Source organism: Gobio gobio, assembly GCF_949357685.1.
Source record: "Gobio gobio genome assembly, chromosome: 22".
In the NCBI taxonomy this organism is placed as follows: domain Eukaryota; kingdom Metazoa; phylum Chordata; class Actinopteri; order Cypriniformes; family Gobionidae; genus Gobio; species Gobio gobio.
Genome location: NC_137118.1, coordinates 4316459 through 4334032, shown reverse-complemented (window position 1 = coordinate 4334032; position 17574 = coordinate 4316459). Strand labels below are relative to the sequence as shown.

Here is a 17574-nt window from a genome sequence, read left to right as displayed (position 1 = left end):
GTCCCGCTCATGAAACGAGAGAAACACGAGGCGAGTGATTTTGGAGCAAAATGCATGCCTTAAACTTCAAAAACATGCTCCATACTGCAATTAAAATTCACACAGCATTGCTTCCGTTTCGAAAATTAAACACTGACCCTTAGGCTTTCTTAAAATCAGTTCTTAATTGCAACAGGCAAAGCGGCTTTCACTCCGCGGAAGAACGCCGCGAACTTGGTCCAGCGGAGTGATACAAACGGAGAAGCGTCCCAGTGCGGGTATATATTTCTGTATCAACAGTAGGGTTGCCAACTTTCACGCATATGGCGTGACACTCACGCTTTCAGAATCTGTCTCACGCTCTCACGCTGCCCAACTTAATCTCACGCCAAACTGCCAAACCTGCTTTTGATATTAAACAAAGTCTAAGCTTTTAGATTTGTTTAAGTTTTAATGCGAAATTCAAACAATAAATAGCGTTTTGGCGCTAATATGGCATAACAGTTAAAGCCAGAGTGTTGAAAAACGGAGATGCGACATGCTCTCTCATCTCGCGGGCGCGCGCGCGGTCACGTGCTTCACGGAGCTCTCAATACTTCTAGCGCTGTGTCAATGCATTTGAATGGCTTGATACACTAACACAACATCACCACTTCAGGTGTTTGCAGCGAGTTTTGGTAAACAGTACAGCATATTGTGCATTGATTATTACGTCAACCATACAGGATCGTTTTATTATAGAGAGTGATGGAGATGCAACATTGTTAACATTAATGTTAATGTTTTTCCTGTATTTAGCCCTCATACACTCATACACATTGATGGTCAAATGTGACCATACACCTTAACTATTTTTCAATTGAATAAATGTTCTATATTTTAGTTCAAAAATATTAATTGAATATTTTGAGATATTTTGGTACTAAATACTATCTGTGCAATAATTATGGTCCTGACCACTTAAAATATTTTCTTCTAATATTTTTCTTATTTTGAATTTGAATTTATTTATTTAAATAGGGACAGTGCATATTAATGAACATCAGTACAAGTACACAATGTAAATATGCTAGAGTTAGCACCACAGCTAATTTTCATCTATTGTCCCTACACAGATAAAAAACAAAAACAAGGATAAACATGCATACACACCCTCAACAGTTTGAGGGACACTATACACACTAACAGAAATACACTGACAACAATAATAACAAAAGAATATACGAACAAGTAATTAAGTAATCGTCACACATAAGAAGTTATGATTATTTATATTACAATTAGTATTAAGGTTGAATTAGAGAATTCTTATTCAAAGAGGCAAATTAGAGTCATTTTGTGGCTTGAAATATAATAATTTCCATTTGTAATGCCATTACCCACTGGTGCCTTTATGGCTCTTTAATCAATATACATGTATCTAATCTAGTTGCTCAAAAAAGTATTGCAGTTTTGCATTTTAATAAATATTTTGATATGATCAAACACTAGATTTCTTTAAATGGGAAATTTTAAAATGTTAATAACGTACATATCCTTATTTCCTTATATGTACAGCAGGCAATGAATTGATACTGAAATCGATATACGATATAATCTTATATGTACAGCAGGCTATGAATTGATACTGAAATCGATATAATCGTACGGTAATTGGTTAAGTACCCCCCCCCCCCCCCAAAAAAAAGAAAAGAAAATCTCACTCCAACCTGATCTCAAAAGTTGGCAACTCTGCAGTATTTACAAGCTTAGTTCACCCAAAAATGAAAACTCTGTCATTAATTACTCACCCTCATGTCGTTCCAAACCTGTAAAACCTTCGTTCATCTTCAGAACACAAATGAAGATATTTTTGATGAAATCTGAGAGCTTTCTGACCCCACATATACTTTATTACCCCTTTCAAGGCCCAGAAAGGAAGTAAAGACATCGTTAAAATCAGGGCCGGCGTTTGCTATAGGCGAGCTAGGCGGTTGCCTAGGGCGACAAATGTGTTTGGGGCGCAGCCAGGCGCCCTCTAGTGGCGCCCTTAAACTTACTTCCCATTAAGCATAGAATTAAAACAAGCGAAATAAAACATACTGTTTATTAAACATGATCATCCTTGGGCGCCCCCTCAGCCGCACGTTTAATTACTTAACCTGATTATTAGATTGAATTGATAGTGAGTATTGTCGAGCACAGGCGTTCAGGCGTTAGGTCAGGCAAGAGCTCATCAATGGCGCGTTCTTCAAAAATGAAGCGGTCTAACGTTAAACCCTCGAGTGCACAGGGACGGAAAAAGAGAAAGGCAGACGATCAAAAGAAAGCCCAGTATAGAGGTAAGTCTTCTCATCTCAGCCATAAAGGTGTCAAACTAAGTAAATTTACTTCGTATTATCGATATTATCAACTAATAATATTGGACGGCATTGGACGTTTTATTGCTGTCACTAAGCTATCACTAGCTAGCTAGTTATCTACATATTACTACGCATTTCACTGACAATAAGGAAATCCAGACGAGCCAAATTTTAATGCTGCGTCAATTTTGAAGGTGAATAGAAATTCCAGAAACAACTGTTCATCTTTTATTATTTAAGATAGGGATAGAGCTACAAGAACTTATATATTTAAATTTTGTAGTGGTAAGTAGGCTACAGTGTATCCATAATAGCACTTTTGTTTGTAGAGGGTACAGTTAATCCAGTTTATGGGTCATAATTTGCTTAAGTGTCTTTACAGGTGCTTAAGAGAGTTTTTGCACAGTTTATGGAGTTAATATTTGGTAAATATCCTTGAACATTCTTTCTAGCATTTGTGTATGAACAATTTATTGCAGTTGATCCTTCAAGTCTTAATTTTCTTGATTAAGTGTTGGAGTGACTATAAAAGCATTTTTGTTTGTTCATCCATAGTTTGAGTCATAATTAGTTAAATATCCTCCAACGTTCTTTGTAGAATTTTTGTATGTGCAATTTATTAGAGTGTATCATTTAAGTCATAATTAGCTTTTTAAGTCTTGGAGTAACTATAGGAGCATTTTTGTTTGTATAGTTTTTATAAATACTTAACCCATTTGTGCCCAATTTTTTCTGAATGGCATGTTCTGCATTTATTTTCCCCAGGTTTTTGTATTTTTTCTTGAAAATCGTATTTGAATCTGTGGCAACTATAGTTGCCGGTGGGCAAATATGTTGTATGCAGCCCTTCAATGTCAAATATGTATAAGAGGAGAACATTTAGCATCTAACTCTAAAATGGGGGGGGCTCAATCTCGCCTAGGGCAACCAAAGAGCTAGAGCCGGCCCTGGTTAAAATAGTCCATGTGACTACAGTGGTTCAACCTTAAAGTTATGAAGCGATGAGATTACTTTTTGTGCAAGAAAAATTACTTTATTCAACAATTTCTTCTCTTCCATGTCAGTCTCCTACACTGTTTCAGCGCTTCCGGGTTCTGCGTCAGAATGCCGGCTCACTATTGGCCGGTGCTGTTCATGTGAGCCAATGAACGGCATAGAGACTGACATGGAAGAGAAGAAATAGTTGAATAAAGTCATTATTTTTATTTATTTTATTCTTTCTGCACACAGTAATTATTATTGTGTTTTCATAACATTAAGGTAGAACCGCTGTAGTCACATGGACTATTTTAACAATGTCTTTACTGCCTTTCTGGACCTTGAAAGTGGTAATAACGTAATTGCAGTCTATGTGAGGTCAGAAACCCAGCTAACACATGTCATTTATTCGTACTTTTTGGTAATTTCATGACTTACCAACAGACAACGTAGTCTCGACGTCACATGCCTGTAATAAAATGACCTTCTCACAATGTTTTCAGTACGATCTCTGAACGTTACAAGATTACGTACATGTAATATTTTGGTAATTTTATGACTCCCTGACAACGTAACTACAACGTTGCATGCCTGTAAAATCATTACCATCAAATTACCAACACACAACGCCGCCAGTACGATCTCCTAACGTTATTAGATAACCAAGGATGTCCCAGATACGTACTAGATTCGTAATATATTGGTAATTCCATGATTTACTGGCAACGTAAATCCAACATCACCTGCTCGTAATTTCATTACCATCATTTGCAGGTTCTTTATGTTCTGATTTATTATGTTCTGATTATCAGAATTTGCTATTTAAAATGTGTAATTAAATGTCAGACACAAGATTGAAATTCCCCTTAAGATAAATGTTTCTTTTCAACAATTAAGACTACGGACAATCTTTTTATATACAGTGACGTGTCTGGTGACATACAGTCAAGTCTTAACAAAAAAAAAAGTTGGTTTAGGGTTTAGTTACCCTTTAAGCTCGAATAAAAAATATCTTAATTTGTGTTCTGAATGTCTTACGGGTTGGGAACGACATGAGGGCGAGGAATTAATGACAGAAGTTTCATTTTTGGGTGAACCCTTTAATATATACCTATTTCACATTATTATAATACTTGAAAACAGTAACATTAATGCAACTCTAAACTGTCTATATATAATTATCACATTTTATAATAATTACCTATAATATTTGTATGTAATATTATTAGATATAATGTAATTAATACTATTTGGCAAGAGAGAACATGAGAACGCTGTCAACTGTCAAACTCGCTTGGAGTGAGCGCGCGTGCGCGCTTCCTCTCTGCCCCCTCCCCTTAGCAACAGAGGCAAGATGGCGGCCCCCAGTAACGCCGAGCGCTCTCCTGATATATCGGTGCCTCTGAAGATTCCCAAAACCGAGGTTCCTTCCCCAGAATCCGAGGATCTGAGTGACAGCAACCAATACCATTCCAACCCCTCCACCCCTAACAGATTCTCTCCTCTGAACGTCGGGGCTTCGCTGTCCGGGGGCGCAGGCCGAAGTGGATCGGCCTCTGCCTCTAACAGCTTCACCGCTTGCCGAGGCATGTCGTGGACACCGTCCGAAACAAACGCGCTGATCGCCGTGTGGGGCAACGAGAGGCTGGCGGAGGCGCGGATGCAGCAGCTGGAGGTGGCCGGGACGGTGTTTTCTGGCAAGGCGCCGGGGCCGGCGATGTACGAGCGGGTGTCCAGAGCGCTGTCAGAGCTGGGCTATGAAAGAACCCCATCCCAGTGTCGAGAGAGGATGAAGGTAAATGACACCTCGAAACGCATGGCTGTCACTCGGATAAGCTCAGCGACGTGTTGTTATGTTTTACAGAGGGTTTGGTGAAGCTGTCATAATGAAAACACTGTAGATCTGTAGATCTGTCTGTCTCAGGGTTATTAGACCGATGGCTGTCAGTTGTGAACATGGCGTTGTCATGGTTATGGCAGAGTATCTGCTCCACAGAGCTTTGGTCGAACAAAACAAATGGCAGTGATTATTGGACATTGGTTTTTATCATTTTCACATATTAACACAAACGCTTCATTGTCTGTACCCGCCTGCTTAAAGTGCCCCTATTATGCTATTTTAAAGGCTTTTAATTGTGTTTTGGCGTCTCCTATAACAGGTTTACATGCATCAAAGCTCAAAAACACATTAATTTTCTCATAATACACATTGCACATCATCTTATAAATTATAACAAAAAACAGAACAAAGCAGCTATGTGACAAAGTGTACAGCAAACAAGCTAAAACACACAGAAATACGTTTTTATAAGCTGTCGACCCAAAAAAAACGAGAGTTTAAGGAGACAAAAGTGGAGAAAGGCAGTAAAACGTGACGCTTCAGCAGAAGAATGGGTACATTTTGGGATCCTGACACTCAGTATGCGTATGTGTGCAGTAAACATTTTGTCACTGTTAAGTCAAATATCCAAATGTCAGGTTAATATATTATATTTCCTGTCTCTGATTACGTTCCCCTGTAGTCGGTGTAGTTCTCAGTGTAATATAACGTGTCGCACTTGTACTTGTAATGGCCTGTATCCACTTTTTTTCCCTTAAACGCTTGATTTTTGGGTCAACGGCTTATAAAAACTTCTGGGTTTTTGGTTGTGGGTTTTGTTTAGCTTGTTTGCTGTACACTTTGTCACATATCCGCTTTTAGACATTGTTCTGTTTTTTGCTATAAGTCCGAAATGACAATGAGGCACTTCATGCAATGCAAAGTCAATGGAGAGCGTTCGATTGTTTTCCCCCCGGTGGGCGTGGCCTTCAGATTATGACGCGTGTCTCTATTGACGGATGAATCAGTCTCTCTAAATCCCTCCTTTCTGTGAGCTACTCTGCTCTGATTGGCCAGACGGCCCAGTGTGTTGTGATTGGTCTACCGCGTACAGCTCATTACCATAACTGAACTTCAGCTCCGGAGGCTTCCTAAAGCTCAGCGATTGCACACACACTGTAAAGACAGTAACGATGACGTCGATTTGACCACATCAATCCGAGCGCGAGTCCGATGATGAAACATTGAAGAACTAGTTATTCAACCCCAACCTCCATCACAAGCACGACTCGAGCAGGAGTTTCTCATACGCTGCTCATCTTGAGCTTCATTATGAGATGCTGCAGCTGTAATTCCTCACCATCCGCATTAACAAGTGTGTGTCCATCAACAAACCCGTGTGTGTGTTTCTGATTTATTGCGGTGCACATGTGGGAACTGTCTCAATAACAGCGCATACGTTAGCCCAGCGCTAGCGTCAATGACTGATGGAACATAAACGCTTGTCAAACTAATCTCGCTCCATCCTTTATCTTTACTCACAACAGTGTTAATTTTGACAGCATATTTTGATTTAGTTTTAGTCATAGTCTTTTGACTAGAATGCCATTTAGTTTTAGTCATATTTTAGTCACCTGAATTGTTTTTAGTTTTACTCTAGTTTTAGTCAACTAAATCGACAGTATATTTAGTCTCCTAAAATCTAATGAGTTTAGTTCAATTTTAATACATTACGCATTTAAGCATTACATAACCGACTGTCACTTGAACTGACATTTTGACATCATTTTGTTTTTGACATTAAACATACACGAAATAATTCATTTTTTTTGTTTGTTTTTTAAAAACATCTATATAGTTGTTATAACTTTGTATTTCTGTTTTAGTTAGTAGGCCATATAAGCTTAAGCTTCAAATAAGTTTGTTTATTATTTTTTTAAATTTCAGTTAACATTTCAAGTAATTAATTTTTTTTTAATGGTTTTAATTAACTATTATAACCATGATACTTTATTGAATATGCGTCAAATACTGGTCTTTCCTCCTGACTATGAATTAAATGGGAATTAAATTAAATACAGTTTATTGTGTAACCAAAAATGAACATATAATGCGTGACTTTTAATTATAAACAAGCTCGAAATACACAGTAGCCACGTTTACATGCGCACTTTTTTGTCTTTCCGATTAAAATCATTCCGATTGAAAGATTCGGTGGACTGTTTACATGAGACGTTATCTAAACCGATCTGGTGTTTACATCTGCTGACTTTCTGTAGGAATCATTTTGTGACATGCACACACAGTTTGTCTGCCGCCTCAGATTCGTTACGTACTGTTCTGTGTTGGTAATTTTTATATTTATTTATTTTTCTGTGGCCGGACATGCAGTAGTTTAACCTAATTTATGCACAATGGCTATTTCAACAGCTGTGAATGATGAATGCGGAATCAAAAATGAATTCAATTCATTTATTTTGAAAAACACAAAATGAACAATAAAATGCACTCAAATTATTAATAAAAACATAGGATATACGGTGAAACATGAATGAAGCATTCAAGACGTGCTCCGCATCATTACTAGTACTAAACATTTATAATTCAGATGATTAAGGAACGATACCATAATCACAAAGGTATAAATATTAACAAAAGTAATTAAAGTAGACTGTGGGTTACTTAACCAATTTGAAGCAGTTGTTGAATTTTTTTTATTTTTATAGCTAACTTAACTAACGAGAAACAGAGAGCAGCTTGAATGTTCCCCGTTGAAATGGCAGCTCTCAACGGCCACCAGGACTTATAGTTTTATAAAAGCTATTTATTATTTGTCGTAAAGTGTAAAGGCCCGGGTATACTTCGGCCGTCCGCGTTCGTGCACCGCCCGCATGACGTAATTTTCGTCACTCGGAGGGCTCGCGGCCGGCCGCACACCCCGTCCGCGCGCAGCCCAAATTTTGTGACCGCGCGGACGGTCCGCGTGCAACAGCGCATGCGCCAGCAGTACAGAAGAGTCCACTAGGTGGCAATACACACAGTATTGAGCACAGTGTTCAGCCGTCGAAGAAGAGTGTGCAAAGACCGGTTTAAAAACAACACGCTTGAAAAAAAAAAGAGAATTTTTGATTCTTCAGTGTTTCTTCCAAACTATGTTGCAATGGTGGATCCACTACAGTTCTTCTCCGATCATGCCCAGCGAATGTCCCGTTGATGACAGGACTCAGTGCTGCCCTCCGATGTCTGGTGGAGCATAGACACTTTTTTACTGCGCATGTGTCGAACGCGATCCTCCGCGCGCATCCGTTGTGTAGTATACTTTGAAAGACGCGCGGACAGGGCTGCGCGCGTGACGCGTCCGGGCGCGGTAAGTGAAGTATACCCGGGCCTTAAGAATCACCTCAGAAAAATAAATTATTCTGTCAGGCGCAGTTAAAGCCTAGGACAAACGCTGTAAAGATGAGATGCTGTAGCCAGGCTATGTCTGTGTCATTATTCCAACATCATGATCATAACATGTTACGAAATAAAAATGTAGCCTAATACCTCAGAAAAATGAACTTTCCTCTCTTGTCAACATTAGCCTGGTGTGAGCGCGTGCTCTTCAGTTGAGGAGGCGCGCGCTGTATATCACGTCACAGAAAGACGTGCACTCAAAGTAATCGGATCAGGTCGTTTACATGGTGGAATTTTTCGTTTGATCGGTTCATGAAAAGGTTTATCCAACCCCTCTCAAACCGATTACAATTTCATTCGGTTTGGCCATTTTTATTCCGATTGAGGTGTTTATATGGAGCATTTTTATTCGGATTGGACTTTTAAACCGATTACAGTGCTCCATGTAAACGTACCTATTGACTCTTATTTTGAAATGTCTGCGCCTTACTGTTGCAGTTGCTTGAGCGTGTAAGTACTAAGAAAGTTGTTCACGGTGTATAAGGAGCAATCTATTTCTCAGAACTGACTCAAAGGCTGTGTTCCACATGATGCTGATCGCTGTGGTCCTCTGCAGACGCTGAGAAGGTGTTATAGCCGAGTGAAGGAGCACGGCATTGGGAAGAGGAAGAGCAGTTACTCCATCGAGCAGCTGGAGAAGGTGTTCGGACAGGGCGGCTGGGATTCCCAAAGCTGTCAGCCTGTGCTGATCAACAGCAGCGGCCTCTACCAGGAGATGGAGTCAGACGGCAGCACTATGGAGGACTACTCTCAGGAAGACTGGTGCAATCAGGACCTTTCTGCTGCCTTTAATGAGGGAGACATAGAGACAGGTGAAAGCAATCCTCTTTGCAGTGTAAATAAGGTTAAAGTCACAACTGTAATAGCCTCTGTCTTTAAAAAGGAGAACAAAAGACAAGCCACAAGAGTCCTACTTGATTTCTGCGCCTCAAGGAATTCAGATAATTCCAGATCATTTAATAATGACACATTCATGCATTACTGTTCAAAAGTTTTGTTTTAAAACAATTAGTAAATAATGGTAACATTTACTAATACTTTATTAAAATCTTGTTAACATTAGTTAATGCACTGTGAACTAGAGCTGCAACTAACGATTATTTTTTCTGTCGACTAATCTAACGATTATTTTTTCGATTAGTCGACTAATCTAACAATTATTTTTCCAGATTAATCTTATTATTCTTTTTTACTGATTATTGTATTTAAAAGAGGGTAGTGAATTTGTATATTATTTTAACATGAAATCAATGAATGATGACAATATTAATTGTAGTTCAGGAAGGGTAGTGTACATAGTATGCCATTTTATAATGAAATATATGAACAAAAGAAGCTTTTTAAACATAATATATAATGATACTATTCATCATAAAATGTATACAGAGTAGGCCTAATTATGAAAAGTTGTTTACTATAGTAGTTGAGTATGATTTACTTATTGATTTGTGTCAATAGTAAACGAAAATGCACTTGTATTTATCTGCAAAAGGTTCACATACAGGAGCTTCCAGCATAGTGTTAATGTATAACTAGTCGTCTATTTTGAAGATACATGTGCATAAACAACGACTAAAGCTGCCAGAAGTTTTTGCCCAAACTTCAAAGACATATTTAAATGATTAAAGCTAGAGGCATATCTTAACTTTAATGTTACGTTAATCATGTAAACTACCTATATACAACAAGTTATTATGCATATGTGTTTGGGACAGAGCGGAACCAGGTCGCATTAACAGCAGATATATGCAGCCCATAATAAATAAAAGCACGAGACGTACTGGGGTCAGAGAAGAACACCGGAAAATGTGACCGTCTGTTGCAATACACGCGCCACGGTTCAGCTGCGCGAGAGAACACTGGCAGCAGGGTTGCCAGGTTTACACAACAAACCCCACCCAATCGTTACTCAAAACCTGCTCAAAACTAGCCCAAAACAAGCCCAATCGCGTATCGGGGAGGTTCTCTGGTAAACATCGCGTTCGGGGGGTTAAATATGTGTGTTTTTTTGCTTCAACCCGCGGACATGAGACACAGCCCGCGGCAACAGTGTAGAAGTAGCCCAATTCCGCGGAAAAAAACGGTCTTGGCAACACTGACTGCAGTGTGAAAGCTCCCGCTCTCCACGCGCACAGCTTCTGCTCTGCCACCGCGCGCAGTGTGAAACCGCCGTTACAGAGTGAACAAAGCACAGTTTTATTCGGCTTCTGTTTAAAGTACTGCCACACTTTTGAATGTCGCGGTCTGGCTTTATATGATAAATGATCATTTTCACTATGCCCGGGAGCAGAAGCTGCCATTATTCTAGATCTTCTGTTCCATTCTAGAACGTAAATAATGTGCCGCCGACGCGTCGACGCATTTCACGCACGTCGACGTATTTTCGTAGTCGACGTCATCGACGACGTCGACGCGTCGTTGCAGCCCTACTGTGAACTAACATGGACAAACAATGAACGGCTGTATTTTTAATAACTAACGTTAACAAAGATGAACAAATACATTAACTAATGTATTGCTCGTGGTTAGTGCATGTTAGTCAATACATTAACTAATGTTTATTAAATTAATCTTATTGTAAAGTTTCACCAAAATAATTCATATTTTTATTCAGAAAGTACACATTAAATTGATCAAAAGTGATACTCAAGACAAAAATATAATTAATGCTATTCTTTTGAACTCTAATCATCAAATAATCCTAAAAAAAAAATCATGTTTTCCACAAAAACATTGATAATAGGAAATGTGTCTTGAGTACCAAATCAACATGATTTCTGAAGGATCATGTGACTGAAGACTAGAGTAATGATTGCCATCTCAACAATAAATTACATTAAAAAAAATACATATTATTTTAAATTGCAATAATATTTGACTAAAGTACTGTATTTTTGATCATATAAATGCAATACACTTCTTTCAAATTCCTTACCGACTCCAAATCAATAACAACATTTATTAGCAATATTACATATTTATTCATATATGAATGTGTAAAATGAATGAACATATTTTGGACATTTTTCATTTTTCTAGTATGGCATTTGGGCATTTATCAACCACAATCTGTGAAAATCTGCAACTTTAAAGGCACAATATGTAAGACTTTTGGATTAACCTCCTGGGACCCAGAAAAAAAAGTGTTTTGAATTTAGTATTTTTCATTGTCATTACATTGTTTAGAGCATAAGAAACAAATGGAAGAAAAAAAAAACATTTTTGAAAAATTATATTTTATTCAAATGTTATGATATGTCCTCTGTAGTTGACACCAACTAAGTTGTTTAAAAAATAAAATGACATGAAATTGCATGTATATAGGCAAAAACAATGGGATTTATTTTTAATTCACCAATACATTTTTAGGTTTCAGGATTTTTTTTAAACAAACTTTGTTTAAATATGATTCTGAACTATGTTATGAAAGATATAACGGAATGCATTGATGTACCATTTTACTTTATGCAATATGAGGGTAAACTGGCCATACTTGGATTTTCCCATTCAATACAATGCATCTATACACTGCATCTAATTTGCATATTAATGTGTTCTTGGTTCAACTTGTAATGAAAATAGAAGTGTAATAATGGGAGTAATTGGCAACATTTTCATAATAATATCTAATATTTCATAGGAATATTGATATGTAATTTCTTTCCCTATTCACTTATGTCTCCAAAATTCCTGATAAACATGATTTAAGTCCTGGCGTCTCTACAGTGGACATTTATGAAACCATATTTTGATCAGAAACCCCATAACATTTTCCTGAGATGTTGATTTATAACAAACAATTTGAAAATTAATCCGATATCCGAATTATAATTAATAAATATGATCATATTTCCACAAGAGTGCTAAACATTAATGTCAGCCATTTTTAAAGACCAAGAAGTTGTTGTTGTCCTGGTGAAACCTCCAAACATTTGGTATCTCTGCAAAGCCCCGAATGTGCTCTGTACAGGACATCCAGACTGAGACATGTGACATGTATGATGTCAGAGAAATTCACTAAAATATAACGTCCACTACAGTGGACAAAAGTCTATTCGTGGGTCCCAGGAGGATATAATATAATAAAAAAAACACAAGAACGATGTTATATATTTTGTTGACTTGTGTACTTGCATTATCCCAAATGTTTTTCCAAGAATGTTTAAATCCAGAGAAATAAGCGATTTTAACCAGGACATGGACTGTGCGTCGCCTATCAATGACATAACCCGCGTGTAGCAACAATGAGTTTTGGGGAATAATTAACTCAAATGGTATGAATATTCATGAGTCTATGAATATTATTTGCTTGTTGTACAGACAAAATTTACGTATAACGGAACCTTTAATCATTTAAAAGTAACCTTTATCCAAATTGATTTCTTCATCAATTATCAATCTTACAAACCTTAAGAAACATTGATCTGTTTGATCAGGACAAATAATATCTCTTATGTTTGTACCATTTGTATCACTGAAGGAGTAATACAAGAAAATCAAGCTTAAATGGGTAGCTTAGATCTTACGCTTCAGTGACTTCGAGATTTGTGAGCAAAACAATACGGATTCAATGTAATGCAATTATTGGGTTTTAATAAAACAACTACAGTTTACAAAGCTACGATTCATACGGGGAAATATGCATATATATGTAGGAGAAAACAAACAATATGGTACAAACAAGGAAACATGAAACTTTACGAATAATAAAAAGGGAAGAAGAATTAACAAGAGAGAGAGAGAGAGAGAGAGAGAGACAGAGAGAGAGAGAGAGACAGCTTCAGTCTTTTCGCAAGAGCCCACAAGAAATTCATATAAATTCATAATTCAGACACCCTTTTTCAAGCAGTTTGATTGTGAAATAGAATACTTGCATTACTACGGCTTCTCGTGTAAGTGTCTGAGTTCGAATCGTCGGGGAAGTTCGCTAAGGATTTGTGAGTCCCAGGTGAACTTCTTTGAAGTTTAGGAAAGTCACTCCAGAAGTCTGCCGGTTTCTCTCTCTGTGCGGGGAGGCCTTCTCTCAGGGTTGGGAAGACCAGGGATGGTCTTCCCCTCCATGGCTAAAGGCCAAGAGGTCCGTTCCTTGTGGTGGCGAGAATGCAAAGAGCTGACGGTCGGTTCCAGTTTTTATAGAGGGGAAGGCCGACGCCCAAAGAGTTCCACTCTCCAATCTCTTGCGGCTACATGATGCGGTTCGGATCTAATCAGCGTAACACACAGGCCCTTTGTTTAAGTATGATTTGATTAGACAAGTCACGAGGGCTGTGAGGTGTTCAGACTTTGGTCTATCCTGCCACATGACTGATTGAATCATTACTGTTACGATTTCCTGATTTCCTTTTTTTGGTGTTCTGTCCCCTTCTGGATCTGTCCTCGGAAATGTCCAACCCGCAGATATATTGCGTGCCCAATCAACATACAGCAGCTGCTGATTATAGGAGCAATCGTGTAGTGATTATTTTCACCAGCAGATGGCGCTGTGAGCTACGCTGACTCTACTTGGGCGCGCGCGCCGCTACTACTTCATGAAGAACGTAACCAAGAGCAGAGCGCCATTATCGTCAAATATCAAACCAAACATCGTTATCGCTTTCAAGGTAGTAACACACTAACTATTCATGTTACATTAAAGTAATACTGTTCACATGTGCTTTATAACAGAGCCTCAACAGAGTGCGGGATTGTTCAGTCCCCAACATTTCCGCAGACACAAAGCGATTACCACACATCTGAACTATAAAAAAACCTAAACAATTACACTTGCAACAAATACATGTGCAGAATATACATACTCAAACACATGCTTAAAATAAGCCTAAAATGCAAAATAACAAGACCAATTAAATATAGTAAGAGTAAATTTCAAGCACAAACGTAACAAAACATTTGAAGTAAAAAAAAGTCATGTATACAGTATAAACTTAAATAAATTAAATATAATTACGTATATTTGTTAAATAGTTTTATTCATCATATATTTATGTTTTATTTTTGTAATGCGTTTTTGTTAAGTCACGAAATAATATTGTTTTAAACGGCTTATGATTTACAATGGTTGCTAACTGTTTTCATTGTTTGATTGTTTTGTTTTTTTGCGTGTGCTGTGAATTGTATTAAAACCAGACCAAAAATCGTAATAATCAAACTAAATCATAATAATTATTAATGTTAATAATAATATAGGGAGCCCACAACAACAAAGACAAAAAAAAAAAAAAATCAAAAATATATTGTCCCCGATTTTTAATTAATAGATAATAACAAATGTGATTTTTAGTGATATTTTGACCACTCAAATGGGAAATGTCCCCGGTTTCCATTTCAGAAATCTGGTCACCTTACATTATAACATAACTTTAACACACTCAAATGTGTGTAATATGATAAAACAGTGCAGCGTTACCACACACACACACACACACGAGTGGAAGAAGCGGAAGCGCTTGATTGGCAGAATAAAAGCTCTGCGAAATCAAGCTACACCTTTGTTTTGATTAAGCGACCTCAAGCGGCGAAAAATGACATATTGTGCCTTTTAATCTGAAAATCTGATGCCGCAAAAATGTATTTCTAATATCATATCTAATCTTGATTTTCACAGAGGACAACCAGCTTCCAAAAACCAGAGTTCTTCAGATACGACTGGAGCCGTCTAGGCAAACTCAGTAAGTTTGAACCAGTGTTTTCTTTCCCAATATGTTCCAGTATTTCTTCTCACTGCCTCCTCTCCGTACGCTTCCTCCAGACGACAGGAAGTGATGCAGAACGTGATGCGCATCCTCGAGTCGGTAGAGGTCAAATGGGAGCACTTCCAGACATGGACGGACTTCTCCCGCCTCCACCTGTCCAATAAGCTGGCCATCTTCGGAGTGGGCTACAACACGCGGTGGCGAGAGGAGATCCGCTACCACTACGCGGAGATCAGCTCGCAGGTCCCTCTGGGAAAACGACTACGGGAATACTTCAACCCCGAGAAGGCCGAGGGCAGGGTCATCATGACCAAGGTGCAGAAGATGAACTGGAAAAACGTGTATTATAAATTCCTCGACATCACCATTAGCGAAGCTCGCTGTTTGGAGCTACACATGGAGGTGGACTGGATCCCGATCGCACAGACCAGAGCGGCCGGATGCAGCAACGGCTCGCAGTACCTCCTCCCGGGGGGCATCCCCAAAACATACGGCCTGTACGCCATTGGCTACGAGGAGACCGGCGGGTCCGATTCGTCCAGCACGGAGGACAAGTCCTCATCCTCACAGGAAGACGAGGAGACGGACCATTGCGAAAGCATAGAGAAGGACAAGAGGACGTCAGCCAAAGTCACTTACTGTTACCTCGGCATTGCAGAGGAGAGGACGCTACAGCAATGCCTGTTCCAGCACTTTCAGACTTCAGGCAAACACTACGGCCGAGGGGAACCTTCGGCCATAACCAGGTTCCTGCTGGACAACTGCACCGGCCAGGCCAGGGAGAGCGCCCTCTCCGGATCCCACATCTACATTAAGTTTATCGAGGTGGAGCTGGACTTTCTCTCCGCCGGATCTTTAGTGGAATGTTTGGAGACTGCGATCGGCTATTTGTTAAAGTTCAACAAGAAGGACCCACTGTAGCGGTTACATTTGCCAATGGCGCTTTTAAAAGGATTAGTTCACTTTTAAATGAACTTTTGGTGATAATTTACTCACCCCCATGTCATCCGAGATGTCCATGTCTTTCTTTCTGCAGTCGAAAAGAAATAAAAACAGTCCAGGGTTTTTCTCCATGTAATGGACTTCAATGGGCCCCAAACGGTTCAAGGTCCAAATGACAGTTTTAGTGCAGCTTTAAAGGGCTTTAAACGACACCAGACGATGAATAAAGGCCTGTACACACCGGGACGAATATCGCGCGCGCTTATCGCCAGCGTTTTTCGTGCCGTTTTTCGGCGCGTCTTGAGTGTTCACACCCAAGCGATTTTCACTGGCGCTGCGCCGAGTGAACGTGCACATTCAGTCGATGCGCTCCCGGTACACAAGATGGTGCTGCGGCACTTTAAGCCTCTGACACTCGCTTGTCACACAGAAGGAGAAGAGAGACAGTATTTACGTGCTTGCCAAAACCATAGACATATTATGTATATGGGCAAAACCATTCACACACTTTTTGCTAACTGGCAAGCAGCATTAGCAGTTCATTTTCTTCTTTGTCTACTTACTACTTCTTCGTTGTATCAATGTGTGCTCGGCAAGACCGTTTTGTGCTTGAGCGCCACCAAGTCGTGTTTTACTGTCACTTCAGCAGCTCCAGGCACGTGAACAAAAGCGCCGATCTCATTGGTCGGACAGTTTTTTACGCGCCGCGTCAAAATAAAAAACGAACCCGATGCGTTTTTTTTAAAAATGACGCTTTTACGCCTGCCGTTTTGCGCGTCGGTGTGAACACTCACATTGGCGCCCATTGTTTAGTCCCGAGGCGTTAAACGTCGGCGATAAACGCGTGCGAAAATCGTCCCGGTGTGAACAGGCCTTAAGGGTCTTATCTAGCCAAACGATCAGTTTCTAAGAGAAACCGAGCAGTATTTATGCTATTATTTTACCTCTTATGAGACGAACGTGATCGTCTCTGAGCTCTGCCATAACTTCCACTAAGTGAGGTCAAAAACAAGCATGATCATAGACAGTGTTGGGGGTAACGCATTACAAGTACGTAATAATATTACTTTTTCCAAGTAACTAGTAAAGTAACGCATTACTTTTCAAATTTACAACAAAATATCTGAGTTACTTGTTCAAAAAAGTAACGCAAGTTACTTTTTCACTTTAATTTGACTGACAGCTCTCCTGCCCCCATGTTGAGAAAAATAAGTGCAGAGGCGTGTGTGTGAACATGAGGGTTATTGTAGTTCTAGACTAAATGTGAGCATTTATTTATCTCACTTGCACAATAAAGATTCTGTACTCCTCAAAAATGAATAAAATCAGTCAAATGCAAAATCAGAGTAGTATGCAAACCTTCAAT

General features: G+C 39.0%; 1 protein-coding gene across 2 annotated transcripts; it reads left to right on the top strand.

Annotated features, from left to right (window-relative positions):
- Positions 1–4623: 4623 nt before the first annotated feature.
- msantd2 (Myb/SANT DNA binding domain containing 2) lies at positions 4624–16187 on the top strand (the record flags this gene model as incomplete). 2 transcript variants are annotated; one of them, XM_079804400.1, is made up of 4 exons in its annotated part: positions 4624–5094; positions 9131–9386; positions 15179–15242; positions 15323–16187. In XM_079804400.1, 4 exons carry the CDS (start codon positions 4654–4656, stop codon positions 16185–16187), a joined length of 1626 nt encoding a protein of 541 aa, XP_079660526.1. The 2 variants fall into 2 exon arrangements, with proteins under 2 accessions (XP_079660526.1, XP_079660525.1); XM_079804399.1 differs by lacking the exon at positions 15179–15242 and having other exon boundaries at positions 4654–5094; positions 9131–9407; positions 15283–16187.
- Between the last annotated feature and the right edge of the window lie 1387 nt (positions 16188–17574).